At 41.1% G+C, this 27,750-nt stretch overlaps 10 protein-coding genes and 1 non-coding gene across 11 annotated transcripts; 7 read left to right on the forward strand and 4 right to left on the reverse strand.

The window, feature by feature from the left end:
• Positions 1-2,416: 2,416 nt before the first annotated feature.
• Positions 2,417-2,992, forward strand: FPOAC1_007064 (uncharacterized protein; the record flags this gene model as incomplete). Its single annotated transcript, XM_044851533.1, has 2 exons — positions 2,417-2,521; positions 2,597-2,992. The coding sequence occupies 2 exons, from the start codon at positions 2,417-2,419 to the stop codon at positions 2,990-2,992; spliced, it is 501 nt and encodes a 166-aa protein (XP_044710245.1).
• A 1,559-nt stretch (positions 2,993-4,551) lies between these two features.
• Positions 4,552-7,249, forward strand: FPOAC1_007065 (uncharacterized protein; the record flags this gene model as incomplete). The annotated part of the gene is made up of 6 exons (XM_044851534.1): positions 4,552-4,639; positions 4,693-4,794; positions 5,127-5,168; positions 5,820-5,963; positions 6,031-6,407; positions 6,476-7,249. 6 exons carry the CDS (start codon positions 4,552-4,554, stop codon positions 7,247-7,249), a joined length of 1,527 nt encoding a protein of 508 aa, XP_044710246.1.
• Positions 7,250-7,281: 32 nt separating this feature from the next.
• On the reverse strand, positions 7,282-9,297 carry FPOAC1_007066 (uncharacterized protein; the record flags this gene model as incomplete). The annotated part of the gene is made up of 3 exons (XM_044851535.1): positions 7,282-8,223; positions 8,757-9,127; positions 9,207-9,297. 3 exons carry the CDS (start codon positions 9,295-9,297, stop codon positions 7,282-7,284), a joined length of 1,404 nt encoding a protein of 467 aa, XP_044710247.1.
• Positions 9,298-9,824: 527 nt separating this feature from the next.
• FPOAC1_007067 (uncharacterized protein) lies at positions 9,825-11,600 on the forward strand (the record flags this gene model as incomplete). Its single annotated transcript, XM_044851536.1, has 1 exon — positions 9,825-11,600. One exon carries the CDS (start codon positions 9,825-9,827, stop codon positions 11,598-11,600), a length of 1,776 nt encoding a protein of 591 aa, XP_044710248.1.
• A 5,281-nt stretch (positions 11,601-16,881) lies between these two features.
• Positions 16,882-17,201, forward strand: FPOAC1_007068 (uncharacterized protein; the record flags this gene model as incomplete). Its single annotated transcript, XM_044851537.1, has 2 exons — positions 16,882-16,902; positions 16,953-17,201. The coding sequence occupies 2 exons, from the start codon at positions 16,882-16,884 to the stop codon at positions 17,199-17,201; spliced, it is 270 nt and encodes an 89-aa protein (XP_044710249.1).
• Positions 17,202-17,624: 423 nt separating this feature from the next.
• Positions 17,625-19,360, reverse strand: FPOAC1_007069 (uncharacterized protein; the record flags this gene model as incomplete). The annotated part of the gene is made up of 3 exons (XM_044851538.1): positions 17,625-17,813; positions 17,872-19,086; positions 19,142-19,360. The coding sequence occupies 3 exons, from the start codon at positions 19,358-19,360 to the stop codon at positions 17,625-17,627; spliced, it is 1,623 nt and encodes a 540-aa protein (XP_044710250.1).
• Positions 19,361-19,627: 267 nt separating this feature from the next.
• Positions 19,628-20,062, reverse strand: FPOAC1_007070 (uncharacterized protein; the record flags this gene model as incomplete). Its single annotated transcript, XM_044851539.1, has 3 exons — positions 19,628-19,631; positions 19,714-19,757; positions 19,904-20,062. The coding sequence occupies 3 exons, from the start codon at positions 20,060-20,062 to the stop codon at positions 19,628-19,630; spliced, it is 207 nt and encodes a 68-aa protein (XP_044710251.1).
• A 1,604-nt stretch (positions 20,063-21,666) lies between these two features.
• Positions 21,667-22,965, forward strand: FPOAC1_007071 (uncharacterized protein; the record flags this gene model as incomplete). Its single annotated transcript, XM_044851540.1, has 2 exons — positions 21,667-22,589; positions 22,641-22,965. 2 exons carry the CDS (start codon positions 21,667-21,669, stop codon positions 22,963-22,965), a joined length of 1,248 nt encoding a protein of 415 aa, XP_044710252.1.
• Positions 22,966-23,397: 432 nt separating this feature from the next.
• FPOAC1_007072 lies at positions 23,398-23,482 on the forward strand. Its single transcript has one exon. It is a non-coding gene; the product is annotated as a tRNA-Tyr (tRNA).
• A 428-nt stretch (positions 23,483-23,910) lies between these two features.
• FPOAC1_007073 (uncharacterized protein) lies at positions 23,911-25,970 on the forward strand (the record flags this gene model as incomplete). The annotated part of the gene is made up of 4 exons (XM_044851541.1): positions 23,911-23,958; positions 24,003-24,409; positions 24,459-25,422; positions 25,473-25,970. The coding sequence occupies 4 exons, from the start codon at positions 23,911-23,913 to the stop codon at positions 25,968-25,970; spliced, it is 1,917 nt and encodes a 638-aa protein (XP_044710253.1).
• A 344-nt stretch (positions 25,971-26,314) lies between these two features.
• On the reverse strand, positions 26,315-27,133 carry FPOAC1_007074 (uncharacterized protein; the record flags this gene model as incomplete). Its single annotated transcript, XM_044851542.1, has 1 exon — positions 26,315-27,133. One exon carries the CDS (start codon positions 27,131-27,133, stop codon positions 26,315-26,317), a length of 819 nt encoding a protein of 272 aa, XP_044710254.1.
• Between the last annotated feature and the right edge of the window lie 617 nt (positions 27,134-27,750).

Consider the following 27,750-nt stretch of genomic DNA (forward strand, 5'->3'; position numbering starts at 1 on the left):
ACGACGCCCTCAAGACCGCCCTGCTGAAAGCCTGCCACGAACACCCTATAGCAGGACACCCAGGTCGTGCCCGCACTTATGACCTGCTTTCCCGGGATTACTACTGGCCCGGAATGTTGGCCTACATCGAACAATGGGTTAAGAACTGCCATACGTGTCGAAGAGCCAACCCAGCCCGAGAAGCGAAGCAAGGTGTGCTGAAACCCTTGCCTATCCCCGAACGAGCCTGGCAACATGTGTCAATGGATTTTATCACACATCTGCCGCCCAGCGAAGGAAATGACGCCATCCTGATTATAGCCTGCCGCCTGACCAAGATGAGACATATCATCGCATGCAAAGGAACCTGCGATGCCGAAGACGCAGCCCATTACTACCTGAAGGAAGTGTGGAAGCTACATGGGCTCCCACAGACTATAGTATCGGACCGGGGACCCCAGTTCGTAGCGGAGTTCTGGCAGAAGCTCACCAAACAACTGTCGATCAGCTCGCTACTATCCACCGCTTACCACCCTGAGACCGACGGACAGACTGAACGCCTGAACGCTGTGTTGGAACAGTACCTGCGAGCCTACGTGTCATACCTACAGGACGACTGGAACCGATGGCTCCCCTGGCCGAGTTCGCAGCGAACTCCCTGAAATCCGAAACCACCGGCGTATCTCCGTTCTTTGCAAACTATGGATTCCACCCGCGAATGGGCTTTGAACCCACGATTACAGTCAGAGGAACCCCAGCCACTAGAGACGCAGAACAGTTCGCAAAGACGATGAACGACATCCTAGAGCACCTGAGATCAGAAAGCATTGCCGCACAAGCCCGTTACGAAGCCCAAGCGAACCGACACAGACGACCTGCCCGACGATACCAAGTAGGGGGACTCCAGTGTGGCTAGACGCCAGGAATATCAAGACCCTTAGGCCACAGAAGAAACTAGACTGGAAGAACATCGGCCCGTTGAAGATCGGCAAGGTCATCTCCCCGTACGCCTATCGACTGGAACTGCCCGCCAGCATGAAGATACACCCCGTGTTTCACACGAGCCTGCTAAAGCCAGCTGCCACCAATCCGCTGCCCGGTCAGAACGTAGACCCGCCACCGCCAGTAGAAGCCGAAGGAGTGGAAGAGTGGGAGGTTGAAGACATTGTGGATTCCCGATGGGACAGACGAGGCCGAGGAGGCCGCCCCAGGCTGAAGTATACTGTGAAATGGGCCGGATATGCAGACCCAACAGAAGTCCCTGCTGCTTACGTGGAGAATGCTGCAGAGATCGTGGCGAACTTCCACAGGAGATACCCTGACAAGCCCGGACCACAGTAGCCCGTCTCGGCAGAGCTCGATGCTAAAGAGGGGGGCACTGTCACAGCTCGAAGTCAGACCAACCTACCCTAGAGCCACAAGTGGATCAGATCACGTGGCGATAGCGTTATCGCCGTAACCTTAGTTAGACCGCCAGTCAGATCCTGAACGTAGCTCCTTGAGCTACGTCTTGTTAATAGAGCCTGACCTGCCTGCAGTGCCTATCCGTAGCAATAGAACCTATTACGCCCGAAGCGTTCCCTGTCCACCCGTACCGCCGGACTCAGCCCGTGACATAATAAGATTAATATATTATAAAAAAAAGCTATTAAATTATATATATTTATAAAGCTTAATAACTTTATTAAAATTAAATTAATAGCCTTTATATATAATTTATATTTTATTTATATATATAATTTTATTAAAATAAAAAAAAAGCTAAAAAGGCTAAAAAAGTTAAAAAAAAAGCTAATAAAAAAATTAAAAAATAATCTATTAAAAATAAAAAAAATATTTATAAAAAAAATTAATTAAATTTTTAAATAAAAATTATATAAGGCTTAATTTAAATAATTAAAAAAGTAAATAGTAATTATTAATAAGATTTTCTAGTTATAATTAGCTATTAAAAAAAGTTAAATAATAAAGCTTAAAGCTAAAGGCTATCTTAATATAAATAATCTAATTAATTAACCTTTAAATTCTACTCCTATCGTAAGAGATTCGTGATATTATTAACTGGGGGTAGTTAGCCTAATACCAAATCAGCCCATCCAATGCAGGCAGACAGCGAGGCTGTCAATAAGTAGCTTTGTCTGATCTTTTACAAGAAGACGACGCGGAACAGACTCGGCCCGCTCCGCCTCTCAGCATACTACCGTCATGCATAACGTTGACGAGCTCCAAATTACAAACTGTGCTTACTTGACATTGTCCTCCTAACAGCTTACTAATGGAATGTTCCTTCATATCTACTGTTCAACATTGCATTTAAGCCTATGTCGTCGTGAAATTTATGGCATTTGTACCAATTATACAAATATATAAAGTAACGCCGGAAGCAATAGTTTCGACGTAATCAACCGCAAATTGAAGAACTATAAACGTCACCGATATGTCCAATACATACATCCCACATGCCGGCCAAGCGAGAGACGGCTGGTCCACGGAGGACCGGGCCACGGCCACTTGCTATTGTGGAAAGGTACAGCTCTCCTTTGTAAGTGGAACATACCAGCTGAAATGGGCATGCTTGTGGGTGAACTGAGCTGACGCAACTGTTATCACAAAATAGCCGGTCAATAAAGGCAACGGACTTGTCAACACATTTGTCTGCAATTGCGTCGACTGTCGCAAGATTACAGCGTCCATGTTCGCCAGCAACTTTGTCGTTGAGAACTCACATCTCGAGCACGTACGTGGGAAGGATTTACTCCAAACATACAGTCAGAACGAGACTATAGGGTCGGGGAAGGCCATGACCAACTACTTCTGTAGTAATTGCGGCACCCTCATGTACCGTGTTGGGGAGCGTTTTCCTGACGTCAGCATCTTACGCATCGGTACTGTTGATGACTTTTCCCTGCACGAAACGAAACTCCGACCGGTGGAAGAACACTTTACCAAAGACCGTGTCTCCTGGTTCACGGGTGTCACGGATGTGGAGAAATCGTTTCCTGGTCAGGGTTGAGCAAGAATCTCGCTTGTGAGCTTGTTATAGAATGTTTTACAATGCAAATAAGCGATGATGGGAAACTGGTGAAGGTTGTAAGAAGTATCATATTATATAGCGCGTTACCAGGTCCAAATTAATGACATGATATCAAGCCTCCTCATGTTGCTGAGATGGTGTCGACTGTTACCTTACTGTTCTTTGAACGTAATACCCATTCTTACCATCACCCTTAGGTTTGATTACCAGGCGGACTTCCGATTGACAACTGAAGGGCGTGACTCGCAATTACCCCACCTCATCAAAGATATAAACTATGATCCCTGAAGCTAAACATTATTCGTGGCGAGAGATGACGGGATTTGTAGGTCCAACGGATATAAGACGGCAAAAGTGGTAGATCCCAACCTCATCACACCGCTGTTGACTTTTATTTGGCTAAAAATGACAGATTTAGGAGCCCCATGTTAGATACCATACTTGAATGAGATACATGTAGGATTCCAATCCTAACCGTAGGAACACTTGGCAGTACTACATTCTCTAAGCGAGAAGGACGATGTTCGGCTCGTTAACCTATCAGAAATAACAGACTGCTTATTATTCGATAATGATCTCCCCACTGCTGTTGACTGTTAACCCTTCGGAGTCTAGGGCATCTTCGAAAACTGATACACCAAGCAGCAGGAGTAATATCCGAACCAGCCTAATATCCGGACCAACTACTATCCTAGCCACTCGACTTGCGCTGGGTATCTTTGCAGAAGGATTGATACCGTGCCCATGCATGATGCAACTCTCCAACATGGGCTTCGAAATTTGAAGAGCCAAACTACACATCGTTGGCCTATATGCTTGAAGATCTTCATTAAACGGAATCGTTCCGCTTCGTTGTGATTCCAGTTGCTACCGTTGAGCACCGGGTCGTCGCTTGTGGTGTTCTGTCTAAACAGGGACGTGTCACAATCCCCGCGGGGAAATAGTTGTGGCCTGATTCAACCTGGAGACATCATACAAGGGATAGGAATCTTGACTTGGTGTGTTGTGGTGAAAACTGTGTGCCTTGCGAGTGTGTAAGTTCCAGCGCTGGATGGGACATCTTAATAGTTTATTTATATGTAAATTTGTAGATGTAACACATGATATCTTGGACAGGCAAGACTGCCTTGTATGTGTCTGTTGTCGTGGTTTTCTGGAGGGTCAATGAGACGGTTTCTCGGATGAATATACCCAGTTAACCACTTCTCGAACCAGTTCCATCCAGCCGGCGGAATGTTCTGTGGAGTCTTGGATTGTCGAAGACCTTGGAATTTGTCATACGTTTGTCATTTCGTTGCAGTAGCTTTGGACAGCAAGACACCTGCAACTCCAGATCCTCTGACGATCCTTGATACAACAGGCATCTCATCCATTTACTTACCCTCGGAATTATGTATGCCCCGACAAAAGTACGAAGTGGGAACTCATGAAGGTGTAGAAGTTTTAACTATAAAAGGCCCTTCTTGTCCAGCACTTTTCTCATCACCAACTCAAACAACAACAAGCACTATCATCTCCAACACTTTATCACCGAAATCATGCAGTTCAAAAGCACCCTCTTCGCCATCGGCCTCCTCGTCAGTGCCTGCACAGCTACTGCCATCCCCGAAGCTCAGCACAAGGGTCGTAAGTTAATATAACTTTCGTCACAACAGTAAACCGTATACTAACTCCAATAGCTGCGCCTGACCTGTCCAAGCGTGCTTGTAACGAAGATGGATACTCCAAGTGTACTCGAGCGTGCCCTGGCTCTGGTGGTGCCGCTCTTGGATGCTGGGCTGGTGAGTGACAAACTTTACTCCTCGGTATCAGACATTAATAACTGAATAGGATGCTGCGCTGCCTGGAAGTGCTGCTAAGTCGTTGTCTTGAACTCACACCATTAAGTGACATGAACGGGGGGAGATCTGTGGGGGCTACTGAACTGCAATATATCAAGCTTGGGCCAACAGTCGTTACCGTTTGCAGAGTCGCTCTCAGATATTAAATACAATTACAAACGTTTGCTCTCATTTATTTTATTTTCTAGTTTAGTGAGACGATGAAAGGTCAGCTTTTAGATAGAAACAAGCACTATGAACTGCCTCGTTTGTCCTAAATTCTGATTTCTCAGAGACCGAAGACCGTCCGCCTATCCACCCAGCGTTCAATATTGGTTAGTAAAACTTAGGACTATACTCATATCTGTGCTTCAGATCTATGAATCACCACAAGCGGATAGAGCGTTAATCTCACAGGGTGGAATAGCGCTTAAGCTTAGTACTTGATATCGTTGCGGCTAATGACTCTTGGCTCTCCATCTTGAAACATAAGGCTGTGCGTACAAGCTCTCTATTGGCATTTCGGAGCTTATTGTCAGCCTAGGCGCTTAATCTTCAACATGATTTGGGAACTAGTGTCTACTACTGCATGTAAGATAAGGCTCGGCCCCCAATATTCACGGAATAAAATTATCAGGATCGAGGCAACTCATCATGCTCAATCAGCTGTCGTTTTTTCAAAGCTTTTGCCACCTAGAGCAATGTAAATACTGCCCTTTTGTAGCTGATTGTAAGAGAAGGATAGACTTTCCGGGCACATATAAAGTCAACTCGACTGCTTATGTTTCACCACGGCTCTTCCAACCACTTGCCATCACTACCAACCTGATTGACCAAGAGTATCCCACTCCTTCTTCTATTATCCTTTCGAGGCTTGATTCCCTCCTAGTCACAATTCAGGATGAGACTGATCAACGCGACAACCATCGCCCTGGTGGCGACAACAACAAGATCTCCGATACCATCGACACCGACTCCAACTCCAGTTACAATGACCGGCATCGGTCCCTGGTCGCGTGAAGCTTTAGAAATGCTCAAGTACTGTGATCGGTCTCTCAGTACCACCGAAGGAGCCGTTGCAGCGTGGTTTGAAACAGGAGCAGCAGCGCAATTGGACAAATGGGTCTTAGGTAATTACTCAAGATGAACGTGCTTCTATCCATCCATCAATAGCTAACAAATACCTTGTCTATTTAGAAAACGGCTCTGTCAATTGGTTGTCAGAACTCGTGAGAAAGGTAAACAGAGGCGCGGGAACTGCTCGCGTTGATGGGTGCCCTTATCGTGAAAATGATAACTGCAACCCAGACTTTGGGAAGAATTGCTTCGATTACTTTGAGGAATCTGCAAGTGATTCTTCTGAAGTTGATATGCGCAAACGCGCGGCTTGGTGGATCTTCCAAGGTGTTATCAAGGTCAAATCGAAATTCAGTGCCTTGTACACTCTTCTCATCGAAGAGGGTGTCACAAAGAGCTTGACTGTCAACGATATAGTCAAAGATCTTGGTGCCACCCCAGACACAGGTGAGGATGTGGGGAAATGGCTCAGTCTTGCCTTTGGTATAGCCAGCAGCGTAGGTCACCAGTTCATCTACAGCGCGCCCATCTCGTCTTTGACTTCTGCTGACTCTGACTCTTATAGCTCGCTGGTCCCGCCAGTGCTCCTCTGAGTATTGGCTTCGGAATACTCGGTGACGCACTTGGTGCGGTTGAATACGACAAAGTCGATGTGAAAGACACCGTGGAAGCTACAATGGAAGCCTGGCTTAAAGCATCGTTCCTCAAAATTGAAGATCAGCTTAAACTGGCTTTTGGCGCTGTAAAGAGCAAAGATCAGTATAGTAAGCTGGATAAGATCATTCGCTTTCCGAGCATTATCGGCAATATCGGCTTCAAGGGCCCCGTTACTGAGATCGGCAGATTCTTCGCTCAGGCTCCATGGCTTCTCGATTACAGCGCGACAAGGGATGAGACAATCGAACATTTCAAAACGACCATGCACACCAAACTAGCTCACGAAGCTATCAGGGCTGCTGGATGGAAACTCACCGTCTCCCTTCATAGGACAGACAACAAAAAGAGATGCAGCCATACAGCAGGTGACCAGTGGATTGAGGTCGACGGGAAACACTATTGTGCTTACTTGACGGGCAAGTCGAGAGGTGATAAGCCTTCAGAGAAGTACTACAACGAAATGATGCCCAAACACGGTCTTGGTTTACGCGCGCCTTATTATGAGAACATCTTGGAGTGTGGTTTAAAGAGAGGTAACATCTCGGATGCTGACGTTGGGAAACTGGTTGGTGGAAAACCTTCGTGCTGGTTTCAAATGGACTTGGCGTATACTGGGGTTTGTGATTGGAAATTGAAAGGCGATGTTGTAGAATGTATCAAGAGCGTCAAGTATGATGATTAGTGTATACGACACAAATCCAGACGGTTATTGTTTTACCCACTTTCTATAGCCAAACACGTCGATTCACTTGTGAACCAGAATTGTACAAAGCCATTTAGTGGCTGGCATTTCCAGTCTTCGTCGGCTCGTTGGTCTTGTGAATGATGCTGGAACTTCACTCGTACTGCATGGAGCAGCGTATTCCAGCGCGACGGATACGACTCAGTTTTGTACTGAAATACGTGTGGATGTTCGACTCTTGTGACCAAATCTAGATGCCAGCGACATTGTCCAACCGTTCGACAGCCACCATTTTGGTACTGAAACATTATACCTTTACAAAATCCGGTTTCCCGGTCTTTGAAGGTCAAGGTCGATGAGATACAGTCCAGAGATGCCCAAGAGAAGTATGCCTCGGCACCGAGAGGATTAGGGCTGGATCTTACCAATGGAAATGGGCTGGGAAGTTCAGGCTGGCAGGTAGGCTTGCAATATGCACCAAAGAATGTGACTGGGGATCCCTCTCGGGGCTCGCCGTAGACTATGGTCATAGGGGCAGACCTGCCCAGACACATATCCTTGAATTCACCTACAATGTGTTCTCCAATGATGATATCACCGACGTGTCTTGTCCTCATAAGGATGTTCGTACCCGCCCGACGTCCTTGACGAACACCAAGAACAAGTATCCTATCGTTCTTGGAGATAGGCAGATAGATCCAAATAATACCTCGTTGGCGTCTTCTGCTGAAACCTTCGTAGGTAGCTATAGCGGTTGATTCTTCCGAGTTGTGAACGTGGATGCCAAAGAGCTGGCCCGAGGAGAAGAAAAAGGTTATACCGCTTATTCTGTCCGCTTCAACGGCATGAAAACACTGCGAGGACGAAAAGCTTGAGCCATAAGCTTTACAGGAGGACAGATCTGGCGGTGTAGGCGTGTTCCACATTGGGAGTGCAGGTCGTGTGTATGGCAGTTTGAGACGCAGCAGACCATCCTTGGAGAAGAATTATATAAGTACGCGTTTTTCATCTATTAAAGATGCCATCTTCCTTACCTTGATTTGCGCTTCGATTCCTGTCATAAGCCATGTGTGCTGGACGATTGATCTATACTTTTGTTGGGTGATTTTTCGAGGCGTAAGTCCCGAAGTATACATATAAAATCAACTCATAAAAAAACACAGTTTTTGAACCTAGATGCTAATATAGGTCCGGTCTAAAGGTATATATTATGACTCATAAAGTTAGAGATTGATCTATAAGAATTATTGCATTCTCCTGAATAGACGGGTGTACTAGAGAGACGCTCCAGTCTACTAATTCCGTCAGAGTCGATCGTCAGTCTTATGATTGGGGGTGGTGTCCGCGACGTGACACATTCTAACTTGCCACTACGTTTCCACGAGAGAACTTGACTTAATTGAACAGTAAGGAGTGGTTCTGGAGCTGTTCTTCTCACGCAAGAAGCCATTCGAATCGCCGAAATACACCTCCAAAATAAGGAATGCCTGGAGTGGCTTCGGATCACCTCGAGCAGCTCACGCGGCAAGCGGCACATTTCGGGCAGACCGCACATCTCGGACATTCTCTTCAGCATGTCTGATCCTACTTGCTGGCCAGAAAGATAAAGAGGTTGCGCCCCTCGCCAAGGTGTTCTCCACGCAGAGCGCACCCAGAGCCGGCGCAAGGCATCCGTATCTTGAATAGGGCACTCCTTGATAAAGATCGAATAACAGTCGAAGTGAATTGGAACAAACTCTGGTGAGAGAGCGCACTTCTTGCAGTTCGGGTAGCGGCATAAGCGAAAGCCATCAACCTCGGTCATGAGGTAGCCGGGCTGTGGGAAAGGGAAAGGTCGGGTGCGGCCACTGAAAGACGCCGAATCATGGTTGCCATAGACTACATCGTGATGTTAATAAACTATGACTTGACCAAGGAAGTGCATAAGGAGAGGAATCAGTTGGAGATGAAATCATACTTGCTATCACCCTTTCATGTCTGAATATCATATCTGTACAGATTCCACACTGGGAATAGAGTCCAAGGTGTCTGCCATCATGTTCGGCCATCGTTCTAGTCGTGTTAAGGGTAGAGGTAAATCGTTGGACTGTCGATCTGTTTGTGTTTATTGTGTTAATTAATTCGGTCACACATTCTCCCGAGCCTAGAGAGCAGAGACGGTCTTGACCAATCAGAGCGGGTTTCTGTACAACTCAAAGGACTCGCCGAATGTTGGTCTGAAAGTCGTCCTCCCTCACTGTGCACTGAACCCGGTCGAGAAGGGAAATGGGAGACATCTAGATTCGTGTCCTCCTAGAGTTAAATCATATTAGTTATCATAGAAGAAATTCATAATCGGTCGTTCAACTTGCATCCCACTCGGCTTCATCCCACATCAACCGAGTGGGATGGAGATTTCGAAACCGTGTAACACAAGGGCGCATTTTAACATCAACTATTTATATAAACGTGAGATACCATATTTATTCCATCTCATTATCTCTATCGAAATCGTTCCATATACTGAATTGATCTTTCCCACTACTAAGAACCTACTATCACGCAACCGAAAATGATACACAACACTACGGCCACCATGCTAGACGATACTCTATCCTCCCTCATCGACGATATTACACAGAATAGTTCAAACTCTCTTGCGCCGGACAATAACCTACAGCACTGCAAAGACCATCTCGACCATCTCGAAACGGCATCCAAGCTGGCCCTTCTTAGAGAATGTTTATGTGTACGGCCACCAGTACCACTTCTCCCAGAGAATATCTTTCAAAATATTGAATCAATTCTCATGCGCGTGAGAGAACATAAGCTACTCACCCCACTATTTTCACTTTCTGCTTCACGAACCATCACACATGACACGTTGAGACATACAAACATTCATCTCTGGAGAGGCGACATAACAACTCTAACTGGTATCACCGCCATCACAAACGCAGCCAACAGCCAAGGCCTTGGATGTTTCCAGCCAACCCATCGATGTATTGATAACATTATCCACTCCGAAGCAGGGCCACGTCTCAGAGAAGAATGCTTTTGGATGATGAAAGAAAGATCGAAAGACCTCGAGCCCGGTGAGGTACTTGTCACTGGAGGTCATGCGCTGCAGGCCTCTTCGGTCATACATACAGTTGGGCCACAGCTCAAACGCGGTGCTTCGCCTACAGATATGGAGAAGGCTCAGCTTGAGAAGTGCTACGAAGGTATTCTCGACGCTGTGGAGCATTTGTCGCCTGATCAGGATGGCAGAAAGTCAGTTGCGCTTTGCTGTATTTCGACGGGTCTTTTCGCCTTTCCAGCTGATGAAGCTGCCAAGATTGCTGTGTCAACTGTCACGTCGTGGTTGGAAAGTCATTCATCGACAACAATCACAGATGTCATCTTCAATACATTCACAGAATCTGACACCAATATCTATACCGCGCTTCTTGGTTCTTGCTCGACTTCAATCTCGCCTCCCATCAAAAGCCCGGCGGAAGGTTCTCTTCGAGTAGCCCGAGACATGCTCCGCTCAGCTGATGCTGTCTTGGTCACCGCTGGCGCAGGATTGTCAGCTGCAGAAGGATTGGACTACCACTCGAGAGATCTATTCAAGAAGAATTTCCCTGGTTTCCTCAAATTCGGGTTGACGTCTCTTTACAGTGTGTTTGGATACAATGACTGGCCATCTGAGGAATACCGATGGGGTTACTTTTTTACTCATTTGAACATGATATCAAACTGGTCAAACACGCCCACATATCAGGCTTTGATACCATGGCTCAAGGAATTTGGTCCTGATGCATTCGTCAGAACATCCAATGCAGATGGACTGTTCCTCGCAAATGAATGGTCGGAAAAGCAGCTTTCTACACCACAGGGTTCATATGCCTATTTACAATGTCTAAACAACTGCAGAACCGATGCTTTTGTCCCTTCTGCTCCTTTGGTTGCTGCAGCGATGCCATTTATTGATCCTGTGAGCCAAAAATTGACTGATTCGACAAAAATCCCAGTTTGTCAATTCTGCGGATCAAAGATGAGTATTTGCGTTCGCGCAGCATCATGGTTCAATCCATCGCCGTACAAAGACGGTGAAACACAATGGAAGGTTTGGAAATCTCGAATCACAAAAGAAAAGAAAAAATTGGTGATTCTGGAACTTGGTGTTGGAATGAATACGCCTGGTGTTTTGAGATGGCCGAATGAAGATCTTGTTGAGAGAAGTCATGGATTAGTGAAGTTGGTACGCGTCGGGATGGGACCTGAAGCGATGGTACCTTGGGAGCAAGAAGATAGTGGGCTGAGTACTTTTATTCAGGGCGATATTCAGCGCGTTGTGCCGCTATTGTTGGATAATGTACGGGAATAAAGAGATATTTATAGTGAATAGGACAGTCAAATGCACATCATTTCCTCACGTCGTCACCACGGGACTTGTTCACCAGCCCTACAAAACAGTAAAAAAGTACGTACATGAGTCACGAGGTCTATTTCCTGCATATCCAGATATGCATATAAAATATATAACTTTTATATATCTAGATATATATATAGGCTATATATATTAATTTTACTTCTATATATACCCTTTTTTATTAATATATACTTAATTTATTTAATTTAATATATAAATAGTATTAATTTAATTTAATTTATTATTATTTTAATAATAATAGCTTTAATTAATTTTAATTTTATTTATTAAGGTATTTTTTACCTTTTTAATATTAATATTATTATAATATTTATATAATAATATAATAATTTTCTTAATAATACTTTTTTATTTAAAAGTATATTTAATAATTAAAAAAAACTATTTTAAGTTATTAATAAATAAGCTTTTTATAAAGATTATATCTTTTTAATAAAAAGATCTTAAAAGACCTTAAATAATAAAATAAAGATTATTTTTAATTATAATTAAGGCTATAAAAAAAATAAAAAGATTTTTAATAATAAAAAGAAAAAAAAGATTATAATATATTAAATTAAATATAAATTCTTTATTTTTATAAAATAAAAAAAAGAAAAAATTAATAATATTTATTATATTAAATTAATACTAAGTTTAATATATATAACTATTTTATAAATAGTAAAAAAGGCCTTATTTACTTAATTTATTATTAATTATTTAATAAATATAAAGATTAAATTATAATACTTATAAAAGTAAATATAATATTATAATTAATTTATATTTTTTTTATTTAAAATATAGTAAAAGATATAATTAAAGCTATAAAGAATAATATTTATAACTATATTAATAAGGCTAAGTAAAATCTCTTTAAAGAGTAAAATTATATTAAAGCCTTTATAGATTACTTATTTAAAGAGAGATTTTAATATTAAATTAATATTAAAGAGGATTAATAAGTTAAGGTTATATTATTTATAAATTAATTATTACTTTAATATATTAAATTATACCCTTAAGTTATAATAATTAATTATATATATAAGATTAATAAATATAATATACTTTTTCTTAATATTATTAATATTAATAGCTTTAAGAATACTTTCTATATTATATTTAAATTTCTTAATAATAAAGAAAAAGATAACTTTATTTAAGTCTTTTTATATCTTTAAAAGCTATATAATATAAATAGAATATTCTCTTTAAATATTATATTTATAGATTAATACTTTATTTATATTAAGGCTATTAGTTTTACTAATTATTTCCTTAAGGCTATAATATATCTTTATATTTAATATATAAAGTATATTATTATTAGCTTTTATAAGCTAGACTTTAAGAAAGATATTTATAATAATCTAAGGAAAGATTAATAAAATAAATTCTTAAGTCTTTAAAATAAGATTATTATTATATTTATTAAGTAAGTATATTTTAACTTTATAAAGAAGCTTTTAAATTAATACTTAAAATTATATATTAAAGAAATTAATTATTTAATTAAAATCTAGCTTTAATTATATAAATATATATTTATAAAGGTATTTATTAATAAGGTTATATATTTTAATTATTAAGCTACTTTATAGATTAAGAGTATATACTTATTAATTAAATCTTATTATAAGAATATAAAGAAAATTAATCTCTTTAAAGTATATAATATTATTAAAACTATTCTTAATAAATAAATAGATAATCTTAATAGTTAATAAGGAAATTAATAATTAAAAGACCTAGCTTATTAAATATCCTTTAATAGGTTATTATATTATTTAATTTATAGTTAAGTATTTTATAAGGCTTTAAAGAAGGTTAATTATTAATAAAAAAGAATATTAAAAAGGCTTTTTAATTATATATATATTTTCTATTAATCCCTTAAGCTTTTATATATATATAAATTAATAATATTAATATAAATAAATAAGCCTTTTATATTATATTACTTTAATAGCTATTAATATCTATAGTAATATAGTAACTTTCTTATTCTTATTAAATTATATTAATTATATAATAATTATATAGCTTTAAGTAAATTATTAATATTAAGTATATACTATAAATTATTATTATTTAAGGCAGTTAAAAAGTTATTATTATAATTAAAAAGGAAACTATAAACTTATTTTATTTATTATAAGTAAGGCTATATTAAGAATTTAAAGAAATATATTAAATATTATAATTATCTTAAAGAAAATAATATTTAATTAAATTTAAAGGCTTTTATTAAGAAAAAGGCTTTTATAAAAAAAGAAATAAAATAATTATTCTTTTTTATATTATCTTTAAGAGTAAAGAAATCTATATTAATATAGTTTTTATTTTCCTTTAATATATATTATTTATAAAAAAGGCCTTATAAAGTATATATTAAGTATATATAATATAGAGAGGCTTAATATAAAATATAGCTATTAAGGTTAACTTTTATAGATTAAGAATATTATAAAGCTATTTAACTTTTACTTTAATATAAAGCCTTTAATTATAAATAGTATTAAAGTAAAATATAAATAAGTCTCTTTATAAAGAATTTATTAGCTATTAATATAAAAAGGTAAATAATAAAAGAAATAAATAGCTAGCTTAATAATAATATTAATTTTAATATTATTATTAAAGTAATTAAAATATAGCTTCTAGAGAAATATAGTCTTTTATATTTTATTTTATAAAGAGGTATTTTTAATATATTATTAAGGATAACTAAAGAAAAGGATTTAATTATAGACTAGCTAGTATATTAAGATTAAAATACTTATATTTAATAAGAGATATATTTATTAAAGAGTTAATTACTATATATATTTAGAATTAGCTTAAAAAAGTAAATTAATAAGTATATAAATTATTAATTAATTAATTTAATTTATTTAATTAATCTATTTATTATATATAGTATTAATATATTACTTTTCTATATAATATTATAATTATAAATCTTTATAATTAAAATAAGATTACTTTATAAAAGGTTATAATACTATAAATACTCTTTAATTTTTTTATTTATAGCTATTATATTAATATAATTTATATATTATTAAATAGAGAAAAAAAATATAATTAAATCATATATAAATTACTTTAATATAATATTAATTAGTATTTTTTTTCTACTTTATAGCTATTTTTAAAAATAATAATTATTTATTATATTTAGTCTATATAGATAATTTTATAAGGCTATATAAGGCTATATATTTTATATATTTATTAAGATATTAATAAAGTATAATAATATTAAAATAATTATAATAAATACTTTAATTTACTATATTTCTTATTATATTTAATTAATTTACTCTTAAAGAAATACTTAATTAATATATATACTATTTATTTATATTATTTAAATTATAGAAATATATATTATTATTTCTATAATTAATATAAGCTAAATTAACTTAAGAATTAATATTCTATTTACTTAATATATTATATTATACTTTATAAAGCTCTATATAGTAAAGAAGGGTATAATATTTAAATATACTTAAGCTTAATATTAATTTATAATATTATTAAGTTACTTAATATATTAAATACCTTAAACTTAATATCTATAAAGTATAATAATCTATATAGCTAGCTAGCTATTTAAATAATAATATATAATATTAATAATTTAAATTTAAATAATTAAAAATAAATTTAATTATTAAGGCTAATTAGAATAATATTAATAAACTTAACCTTAAAGGCTAAAGAAATTAAAAATAAATAAAATAATTAATTTATTCTTTTACTTATAAATAAAAGCTTTAAATATTAAAAAAAAGAAATAAACTATTTTTTTATAAAGAGATTATTATTAATTATATTATTATTAGCTATAAAAGGCTATAATATAAATTAATTATTTATATTAAAAAGAATTTAATTACTTAAAGTAATAATATTATCTTTAAAGATTTAAAAGCTAGGCTTATTATTTAAATTATTATTATTAAATATTATTAAGAATTACTTTTTATAGTAAATTAATATTAAATTAAAATAATTTAATAGCTTTATAAATTAAAATATATATATATAAAGCTATATTATAATTTAATTATATATTAATATAAAAAGATATTTTTAATAATATTATAATTAAAAGAATAGTATTATAATATAAAAAATATAATTAAATTAATAAAATATTAAGCTTTAATATATTTATAAATAAAAGATTATGATATTAATTAATTAAGTATATTTAATAAGGTCTAAAGAAGCTTTAAATAGCTTTAAAAGAAGCTAGATAATTAAATTAAAAGGGGATATATATATAGCTTTAAAAGGGGCCTTATTATTATATACATGCCTAGATATACAAAAGTTATATATTTTATACGCATATCCGGATATGCAGGAAATAGAGCCCCATGAGTCACGCATAATGAAAAGAGGCGCAATTGTATGCCAAGCATGACTTGCAAAGTGAATAGTGGAACTAATTCCGGCACATCCGCGTGGCTGTACAGACACTATTTTCATTTCCCGCCCCGCCTAAGCTGTTCATTTCTCTCTCTAAATTCATCATCAGTAGTAAAACTCCAAACTTCCACATCTTCACCTCTCTGTTCTGTCTACTCGGGACTACGATTCGGTATCGCAAAGGCATGGGCTTTGTTATAGCAAAGAATGGGACTTGATGCCCTGAGTAAGCTCGCTTCAGCGGGTGAGGCGGTCTACCAGAATCTCTCTAAAAAATGGTACCTTGACCCAGACCAACCCTGCTTCTGGATCGTCAAACTGATTCTTATTGTCAGGGAACATAGAAAAAGGCGAGAGGCCGAGAAGGAATGGCTTGCGCAACATGAAGAAGAAATCCGCCAAAGAAACGAGTTTCTATCACTCGTAACGACTAAAATCACAGGTGACTCAGCTCCAGAGATGGCGCCTTTAATATGCAACCCGTACGAAAGACAACGAGCAGTTTTTCTCATCACGACACCTATATCGTTTGGCGTGGTTGAAGTTTCTCAGTCTAGTTACAAGCTACTTGCGCGACACGTTGGGATGAGCTTGAATAGCGTCAGTCATTGGGCCGTTTGCGTCATTGATAGAGCTCTTGGGGAGTGCTATTGCTATGATTTGATGAGCGACAGGTTGGAGTTGACCATGCTGGGAAAAAACTACTTTCGTGTGGCGGCAATCACGCCTGAGTTTGTTGATACGTGGAGTTCGTGCTATTATATCGGTGAAACAACCAAAACGCATGACGAGATACAAGAGATTGGTAGGTCAGACGATCCGATATCCGGAGTTCGGTACTGATGCTTGGAACAGGTCATCGACATATTGGACGCAACCCTCGATATTCACTCCTATCAAACAATTGTCAGCACTTGGTCGACAGTCTCGTCAAGGAACTATGCAATGGGAAAGTCATCAGTCAAGCGAAACTGGACGAGGAATTATCACTGGCCTCGCCAAAGATTGCACGCGACTTGCTTGTGGGGAGGATCAGATCAAAGATGGATGCTGGGGGTGAGAGTGAGGATAGTCCTTCGATTAAAGAGCATTTGGAAGCGATAAAAAGTACGTGGATAGAAAGAAAGTTAAAGTCATGATTAAAGGTAGATACCCAGGATTCCATAGATTGAAGGAATGGTTTAATACTCGACCACGGCCATATATTCTATTTCAAGTTTGCACAATCACATACCCCAGGTGAATGGCCGCTTAAGTGTTTGATCAGTTCACATATCTAGGATCATCACTTCAAGACATCATAAGTTGTAGTCAAGGTTAACATAAAATTAAATAGTCCTAGGAAGCCTTATTGGCAACATGACGGTTAAACCCCGTCCTATCGCTGAATGACTACGCAGGTCAATTTACAAAATCACGCCACGTAATCCAGTCGCATGAAACGAGGGAGGTGATAGAAGACTCTCCAGCCCAGTCTTGAGCTTTTTGTGTGTTCTTCTCCTCCGTGGTGGTAAACAATAACATCCTTTACTCGTTGTCGTGGATATCGACGACAGTCTTCTTCCACTGGCGGGCGGGAACCTTTCGGTTGAAGAGAATGTCGATCTCTCGGTACGATCGGTCCTTCATCTCGGGAAGCCAGATGTAGGCACAGAACAGACAGAAGGCACCGGTACCGGCCCAAACGTAACCACACTTGCCACCAAGGTTGGCGCCCTGAAACGATAAAGTCAGTATTTGTAAAAGTGAATGTTTGGAGTCAAGTAAAACTTACGGTAGGGTTAAGCATCCAACTGGAGAGGAAGATGCAAGGAATGTTGATAAGGTAGTAACAACCACGTCCGACACCAGTGGTGAGAGGTCGGAGACGGATAGAGGAGGTTTCTCCGATAATGACCCAAGAAGCGGGAGCAGGTCCGAGGGTGAAGAGGACAGACACGATAAGGCCGAGAGCAGCTTGGGTGTTGGAGTTGAGGGTTGAGCCGACATCGCCAACGGTGGCGGCAATACCAAGAGCAACAAGGAGAACAGTGTTTCCAGCGGAACCCCAGAGGTAAATGCTTCGTCGTCCAAAGTAGGAAGTGAGAATCCAAGAAAGCATGACAAAGACGGTCTGGAGAGCAGAGGTAATCAAACCCATGGCGAAAGCAGTCTTGGTGGGCATACCAGCCTGCTCAAAGAAGTAGACGGCTTGGTTGGCAATCAGGTTACCAGTAAGGTTCTGGGCAGCGTAGACACCGCAAACGATGAGGGTACGGTAGAGATCAGTGCCGCGGAAAAGCTCGAGCAGACTGGGCTCCTTGATGGTCTTTTCGAGGTCAATGGTACGCTTCATCATGGCAATGGCCTCGTGGGCGTTGTCGACCTGGCTAGTACGTCCGAGACGGCGGATGGACTTGGCAGCCTCTTCGAGACGACCCTTTCGGACCAACCACCAGGGAGACTCTGGGGAGAGGTAGATGAGGATGGCCAGGGGAGTGGGGAACATCCACTGGAGAGCAATGGGGACTCGGAAAGCAGCCTGCTCGTGGAGCTCGTTGTAGTGGAAAGCAACAGCTCCGACGATGATGGCACCAATAGCCCAGAACATCTGCAACATCTGTGTAGCAGGGGCACGGAGACGAAGAGGCACAATCTCGGAACAGTAGGCGGGAGAGTTGGCGATGAAAATACCCCAGGGGATACCCTCGAGCAGCTGAGCTACCAGCATGACGGCAAGAGAGTCGGCAAAGTAAAAGATGAAGATGAAGGCGTTGAGGAGCATGAGACCGAAAATGGTGGCCCATCGGTATCCGATCTTGCTGGTGATGGGACCGGCGAGGGTCACACCAATGATGGCACCAATAGGACCACCGACTTGGAGAGCGGATTGCCAGCTGGTTTCGATAACCATCTTGTCCTTCGATTCACTGTAGATACCGTATCTGTCGGCGAAAGCGGGGAGGGCGATGAAGTTGCCCATGAGGAAGACACAGTAAGCCTCCATGATCTATAGAAACATTAGTGACTGAAACATGCCATAGACTGGGTTTTGTCAAACTCACAATTGTGCAAGACATGTTAAAAGCCCAGAGAGACGCAGCAGGGTAGGCTCTAACGGCCTGGAGAACAGTCATGGCATGCTCCTGATTCTCAGCGTCGATGGCTCCCTGCATGTCGACGTTCATCTCCTTCTTGGCCTCGACATCGTAAGCATGGTCGATATGGGCCTCGTCGGCCTTGGCCTCTGAGATGCCAGCCTTGTTGTCCATGGGGTTACTCATGGTTTGGATTGTTTGAGCGACAATATGGGATTGGGAGGGAGAGGATGAGAGAAAGGACAAGACGAAGGAATATGCAGGGTCATGTCGTTTTTATAAAAAAGATGACCGACCTTGAATGCCATGCTGCAATGCGGATCCCGGCATGACAATCAATCAACAAGGACAGATGAAAAAAACATAAGTGCCACTAAGCCCGGGAGAATTGGCAAAATGGGACCAGATGCCAATGGATGAGACGTAACATTTTACTGGGGGATAACAGAGTAATTAACTGAACTAGGATTAGTAGCTGGGGGGATGCTAGTAGGAATTTGATTTAGGCATCTGGGGTAGACTTTCAACGTTAGACGCACCTATTACAGCTCTTCTCAAACAACCAACCGCATTCAGGGCCAACCTATTAGAGTAGAAGTTCAGTTAGTTGGTTGTTCCCCCGCAGATGAAACCCCCGGATCATAGACACCCACTACGGCGCGACTCCGGTCAGGTCGGGGTATTGCCAGGATGGGGATAAAAGGTTGCATCCTGATCGGTCATGATTACCCCGTTTAGCCTTGTCTTGTCTTTACTCCAACATTTTGTTGCCGTCTCCACGTTTTTTGGCCCGTGCCGCTTTTTGTTTTTCGTTGTAATGGTAACCGAGAGACGGGAAGTGGAACATCTTTTCGGGTCGGTAAGGAAAAGAAAAGAGGAGATGTACATGCCGAGGGAATAATTAAACAAGGGGAGAATGAATTGGGCTAGTAGACTAGACTAGATAGTAGAGTATTAAATCCCCATTGTATACGGTTATCAAACAAACTTGTCTGGAGAAGCTGGGGAAGCGGAGAGACGGAGACCCAAAAGAGGCGAACGAATCAATCGCCAACGGCTAAACGGTCAGAAAATTGGAGGGTTAAACCCCATGGTCCAACAGTCCTGAACCCCTGCCACGAAAAGGAATGGAGAAGACAAGACCCACGTGAGTTGGTCCCCCAGGGTGATTATGGATAGAACCCGTAACATTCATGATCCTCTGCTCCATTCTAAAGGCGCTCCAATTATTTTTGAGTCCTACTCAAATTAGCCTCCTCCCCCTAATTTGTTAAGCAATTAATGCACCAATCGGGTGTTTGCCCGCGTCGTCTACAGAGAAGAGAGAAGAGCGGGAGACCTTGCCGTTGATCCTTCTCGAACTCTTACCCTCTCTCTTTTTCTGGTCTGCTATTTATTATTCCCCATGGCTGAAACTTTGTGAGGTGCGTGTATACAAGTCTAGGAGCATGACATTTCCATCGCTGCACTATTCTGATAGGAGCGTTTAAAAGTGTCATACCAAAGTACCGGGTAAATGGAGTCAGCTAAATGAAGATGATGGTGGTTCAGCCGTTGAAAGATGGATGGAAAAGGTGCAGGGTATTCCCCCGGATTTTGTCCAGCAGGTTCGTGACCACGTGTGATTGTTGCATTAGTGAGATTTAACTCTTTAGTGTTATCTTTGTCGTATAGAGTCGCGTTTATGATGGTATCGTCGTGTTGCTACCCTAGAGAGTGTCACTGTTGAACACATTCCAGTGAGGACGATCACGTCGTATTGAGGCAGACGGGAAGACGGTGTGGTAGAAAACATGACAATTTGTATCTGTTCTACCGAAACAATCGTGACCAAAATGTATAATGAATACATGGCTCCGGCAATGGTGTTTTTAGTTATTTATTGTCACGATGCCGATGAGCGAAAAGACATTGTCCATTTGCAACATTCCACTCTTTAGCCAAACCTGACCCCGCAAGGTGAGCTCGCGTAGTAATTAGAACACGATGAAGTTCAACGCGTCACAAGCAAACACAGCTCTCCGAGTATCAGTCGGATTTATTGTCCCTTATATCTATTTTACAATAGTCGCGGAATGGTCTAAAAAGATGTCCATAGTTATTCTCCGTTAAAGATGAATTAGACTAAGGCTTTGCCAAGCACTTCAATCGCGCGCCACACGCGACCCTTGCTAGCTTGAGATCAGTCGCGTCAAAAGGATCCTCCCTCGCCTATAGAGACTCAACCTGACAAACTATGCAGAGCATAAATAATCTCTTGAACCAGACTCAGGTCATGATGGTATCAAAAAGTTAATTCACAAAACCGAATCTCAAGATGGAGAAAATTAGTAATTAGTCTTTCTATCGACGCATTGTCGATGCAATCATGATATAACTAATGACGCAATATTTACGAACCTCCACTACACAGTACCTATATCACAGTCAAGTTCAATCCATCCAGCATTTCTGTTCTTTGTCTCTCCATCAATTGATCCCATCATTTCAATATGGCAGAGCAAGAAGTCTACGGCGATAAATTCGCTGGCCACTCACCCTCACTTCCCAGAAATACCTTTACTGGTTCTGGTGCTGAACAAGATGTCTACGGAAGTAAATTTGGGGGTCACTCACCTTCAGTTTCACTCCCTAGAGGCTCATTCACTGGTTCCGGTGCCGAGCAAGATATCTACGGAAATAAATTCGCAGGTCATTCCCCATCGCTTTCACTTCCCCGAGGCTCCGGCGCCGAACAGGATATCTTTGGCTCCCACTTCAATCGCACTTCGTACCAAGGTCTCACCACCAGCACTTTGGGTCTGATGCACTCTGTCGCTCTACCTTCTTTCACTTTACATGCCGGTCTTTCTGCCATAGCCTACGGAGTTTCCCGGTACACAGATCGTGTGGAAGGCAAGGATTTCCTCTGGGCTTCTGGCATGACGTTGAATGCTTGGTGGAGCGCCATTGGTTCTCGTGTTATTAATGACGGCCTCTCTGTCTCTGAAGCCTGGTCTGATCTCATCTATCCGCAAAAGCTTCTTCTTCTTGGTGCTACAGCTTGGGGTGTCCGTCTTACTTCTCGCGTTGTGTCGCGAAGTTTGAAGCGTGGAGAGGATGACCCTCGATATGCTGCCGACAAGAAGGATCCTGGTTTCTGGAACAGGGCTTTGTTTACTACATTCTTGCCCGAGGCTATTGCTCAGACCATTATTTCTCTTCCATTCACGCTTCCTTTCCGCAATGTCAACGAATGTGCTCTGGCTTCTCCTGTTACTGCCTACGGTCCTTACTTGAGGGATCTCGCTGTCTTTTTGTTCTCTACTGGATTCACACTCGAGACACTAGCTGATGCCCAGCTCGAGTCTTTCAAGAAGAGCAACCGTCCAGGTGTTAACCGGGAAGGCGTATGGAGCATTGTTAGACACCCCAAGTAAGTCACTTCCTCTATCAGCGTAAAAGACTCATGGCTGATGAAACACAGCTACCTCGGAGATGCCCTCATCCACGCCTCATTCCCCATCCTTCTACTCAGCGCCGGTATCCTCCACCCTGTGGCTGTTCTCGGTCCACTCGCCAACTACGTCTTTTTGCGCTTCATCGGAGGTGACAAGCAGAACGAGGAGAGCCAGGAGGAGCGATACTCCAAGCACGACGCCATCAAGGCTGAAGATTTCAAGCAGTACAGAGAAGAAAAGAATAGCTTCTGGCCCAAGCCGGAAGAGATTAGTAACCGTTGGACTTTGGGATTGATGGTTGCTGGTGTTGCTGGGGTTGTTCTTGAGAGGGGGCTTCGGAATGTGCTTTGACTGCAATGGATTTTGGGTGTACCATAGATGAATTCAAGTTATAATCGATGATTGATGAAACCAAAAAGAGACACGATTAGATGCTGAGACAAGAGAGTATAAATGAGAGAAAAGAAACAAAGATCCTAATTGAATGGTTCATCATGTCCCATCACTCCAATACGCAGTGAAGATTGTAAAAAAGAAAGAAAACATATCAGCTACCATACAATGAAGTGAAATGAAGATGGAGAAATAAATGTACAGGTTGTACGGAGTAGATGAACTTTCCAAACGGGAGACCTGTCTAGCCGTGGGTAAGTTTTGCACAAAGCAAGGCGTCTCAAATAGAATTACCGACTTTGCCGTAAGTCAATATTCCATTTTTTCCTATATAGGATAAAAGTGGCGGCTCATTCTGCATCAATAGCTATTCCTCCGATTCGGAGATGTCCCCGAATAGCTCAGCTGGAAGAGCGTTCGACTGTAATTGTTATATGTCATCGAAAGGTCACTTGTTCGATCCAGGTTTCGGGGAGCTGTTTTTTTTTGTCTTTTTGACATTTGATCTAGCTTTAATATTGTTGCATAAAAGTGATAAATACCACTATGTGTTATCCCCCCCAGTCCTTTTATTTTTGGATTTTCCTCAATTGTCGTGTTGCATTACCACCACTCACCCACATTCATCCTGCCCATTCACATCTAAGCCATTCCGCCCGGCTATAACGAATTATCCAGAGATACGTGGTGATCTGATACATCCTTCATCAGAGCAACCAGTTATAGTGATTCAAATGAGGGGGTTTGATTGCTGAGATGAGAATATGCTTACCCACGTCATCTTCAGATATGACTTGGTCAACACTGGTGGTCTGACGATGAGTGAGATATAACATGTCGATCCTGCTCTCACTAACCAACTGTAACCCTGCTCTATTGTCGTTACTCATTTTTACTGTGAAGATGTTGACATTGTTACCTCCAGAAGTTCTTGAACATATTTGTGAAAAGGTAATCTACATTACACAGTCATGGAGCTTGGTTAACACCAGCAGCTAAACGGTCGCGATCTCAAACACCTCTCACTTACATCAAGATGGCTCCATCAAACTACCTTCCGCCAACTCTGGCGTTCCATCACGATCATTCCACATTCTTCACGTGACCGTCACTGCATCACACCTTCAGGTCCTCCACAGCAATGCCTACAGCCAACAAGAGAACTGCGTTTTGATGTCGGCGTTGAAGCAGACCCGATGCATTGCGTTCATGCGTACGACTGTCTAGGATACATGGGGAACTGGCTCGAGAAAGACCCGCGACTGCATGATACCTGGGAAGGAAGGAGTGATAGTTTTGGGTATGAACGTGGTAGACTTGTGCGTGTCAAGTATGAGTGTCTTGCGCAGAGGACTATGGCGATGCTGAGGCGTTTCGAAGACGGCCAACTGGAAACATTTGTGTAAGTCTGCGTACCTAACATCATCTGCATCACTGACTGAACCCTACAGCTGGAACTATACCTCTTGCATCCCGTCAGAGGTTCTCGAATACTTGGCCCTCAAGCACCCATCCATCCAAGGTCTCAGCCTTACAACAGACCCCTTCTGCAGCAGATTCAATCGCTGGAGCCGAACAACAGACTTGAACCTCTCTGGGTTTCACAACGTTCGATGGTTTAGCTGGAGGGCTCCAATGGGATGTCACTTCAATAATATCGCTAACGTAGTGAAGACGAATGCTAATCATTTGGAAGAACTGGAGGTCGACTTGCAGTGCTGGTCTCGGCAGTGGGAGGATAGAGAGACAAGAGTCATCAGACACAAAGGTGATTCGGAAGAGTGGGATAAAGTACCTGCGAGTACTATGCTGGCTCGCGACATGTTTGGTCTCGGTTCCGAAGAATCCACGAACACTTGTTTTCCCAAGATGCGGAGCTTGAAACTCACAAGAGTACTATTGAAAGACGAGACTATGAACAAGACGGTTACTGCAATATCCATCAATCTCGCGGGACTCACCACGTTGGCACTGAGAATGTGTCCATATTGGGCATTGCTCCTCAAGGACATGGTACAATCTACGACACCGATCAAAGTAAAGTCATTCGAGATTCTTGACTTTTACTTACAGACACCAAATGTGACTGCTGTCAGCAAGACAACCGCGATTACAGACTTTCTTGAGTCTTTCGACGGACTGGAAGAATTATACATCAGTCATTGCGGTCCAACACCCGTTCTTGAGTTCTGGGATCACTTGTCAAGACATGCTTCGACGTTGAAAGCATTTGTGCATCATCAGAGAATCACGGATCAGGACGATGAACTCTTGCTTTCACGAAAAGGAAGGGATTTATTGGATCCTGCTATATCTGAGTATGACCTTGAACGTATTCGACAAGATCCGACACAAAATCCTCTTTCGAGGTTGAATCTGGAGTTCATTGGGTTGACGTGTGCGCCTGAGTACCTGGTAAGCATCACAACGTCGTACCTCGTTACAGCAGCTGACCATATCGTCAGAAAGATATACTACTTCCATTCATCTCGAAGCATTCACTCAAGGTCCTTCATATTCGTAACACAGGAGCAAATGCAGGCACAAGCCCTTCGTGTGTTTTTGACAAAGCCTTGGAATCGAAAATCACCGATGCTGAACAAAGCGGTGCATCCGTCAGCGATGTAATGAAAGACAATGGCATACAAGGGGAGATTAACATTGGTGTCGGAGAAAGAAGGGAGTGGAAAACAGCGCCGTTGAAGAAGTCTTTCCGAGTCTTTGCAGACTGGGTCTTTGGTCCAGAAGGAATCAAGTCTTTGGAGTATATTGTTGCAGGTGATCTTTCACACGGAAGTAGATACTCTGATAGCAATGCACTGATATGTAGATCTACTGAAGGGTGGAGATACCGCGTTATAAGCCAGAATACTGGTGGAGAGGAATGGGTTGACGTGAAGAGTAGGTTTGGAAAAGCCCTCGAAGTATGTCCCGTGGAGAACATTGTTCCTGAGTATAATTAGTCTGCATAATTCCTACATTTAAATTGAGAACTGATTGTCTTGGCGAAAAGATCTTAAGACGTGATGAGACCCTTGGTTTTGGTTGTTTAGATCTCAATAAAACTGTCAATTAGCTGGATCACGTCAGAATCTAACCGATGGGCATGGCCCTGCTCAGGTTGCCAAAACTGCCACCGACATGAAGCAGAAAACAGCAATGCATTAACGCTGATTATCGTCGCCATCATCTAGCAGGAGAATTCAGCAACTGATGATACCGTAGGGTGTATGTTAACAGCTTATTGCGTACATAATAAGGTGACAGCGCATCTAATACGGTCAACTGTAGTCTAAAAATCTAACAGTTACTTCTTCAGATAACTCGCCAAAGACTTCTGGATCCCCTCACGTCCCTTTTCATACAACGTGGTCCTTTGCGTCTCCCACCCATCCTCGGCCAACAAAGCCTCACCCGGCCCAATTGCAAACTGATCATCCCCCTTCTCAAGACCCTCATACATCCTATCTACAAACTCCCCAAGCGGCATGCCAATCTGTCCACCATTGATAAGATCAGGCTGGTGCTTCTCATCGTGCAACTCGGTCTGTACAGCAGGTGGAAACACCTCCACCATGCGTACATGCCCCGCCCCGCCATCGACAAGTTGCTGACGCACGTTGAGGATAAAGGTATGGAGAGCGGACTTGGATGCGTTATAGTTGGGTGTGCGAATCATGGAGGGAATTAGACCGAGAGTAGCGCTGACGTAGATGAGATGTCCTTTAGCTTGATTCTTCAGATGAGGAATAAAGGCTGCTGTCAGGTAAACGGAAGATGTGTAATTGGTGTTAAGTTCATCTCCAAGAACACTCAGATCCATAGATTCAGGGTTGCAAAAGTCAAAGCCTCTCTGGATGCCCGAATTTAGCACGACAGAATCAAGATCTGGGTCAGATTTGATGATGGACTCGGCGAACTCTTTGATAGCGGATAAGTTGGTGACGTCAAAGACAATTGCCCTGGCATTGCCGTGACCGTGCTTGTTGACAAACGATTCCAAATTTTCGCGCCTTCGTCCAACGACAATGACTTTGGTGCCTGTGGCGATGAGCTTGGCAGCAAGGGCCTCCCCGATTCCTGACGAGGCGCCGAGCACGAGTGTCTTTTTGTACAAGGGAGCCATGACTTGAAGAGATAGAGGTCAATGAGATGGTGTATCTGTCAACTGCCGTTGGTATGTAGGATGATGATGGGATGAGAGGGGTAAAGCGGGATGAAATACAGAGTCGGTAAGTTCGGAGATGATAAAGTTTAGAAGGAAGAGGGTCAGACTGGTAGTCAAATGACAAATTCAGATAATCCAAGATATTGGGGAATTTGACAAGCTTGACTAATTAAATAGATGAAGATGATGGCCTCGTCACTCGGAGATAAGACTTCTATCCGTACAAGGTTTTATTATGGTAGTGCTGACCATCTCGCAAAAGCTGAGTCATCTTTATAGTGGGGTAGTCACTACGCTTGCTTCAGTGCTGAACTTGGCTCAATTAACAACAATCGCGTCGAGTCATTCACAGGTGAGAGGAGATTAGTTTACGCTGACATATTGGCGACCTGAGAGTACAAGTAGTAGAGTTGGTTGGGATCTCAGCTGAATACTATGAGCTATGGGAATAAGTAGAACAATATACTTGCCCGATCCATGCATGGGCTGGAGAGTTGACAGCTATACAGAGGACACAATCTCACTCTCTGTTACATCTCATCAAACTCTATTTCCAAGTCATGATTCACCTGTAC

The sequence above is a fragment of the Fusarium poae genome, chromosome 2 (assembly GCF_019609905.1).
Source record: "Fusarium poae strain DAOMC 252244 chromosome 2, whole genome shotgun sequence".
NCBI classification, from domain to species: domain Eukaryota; kingdom Fungi; phylum Ascomycota; class Sordariomycetes; order Hypocreales; family Nectriaceae; genus Fusarium; species Fusarium poae.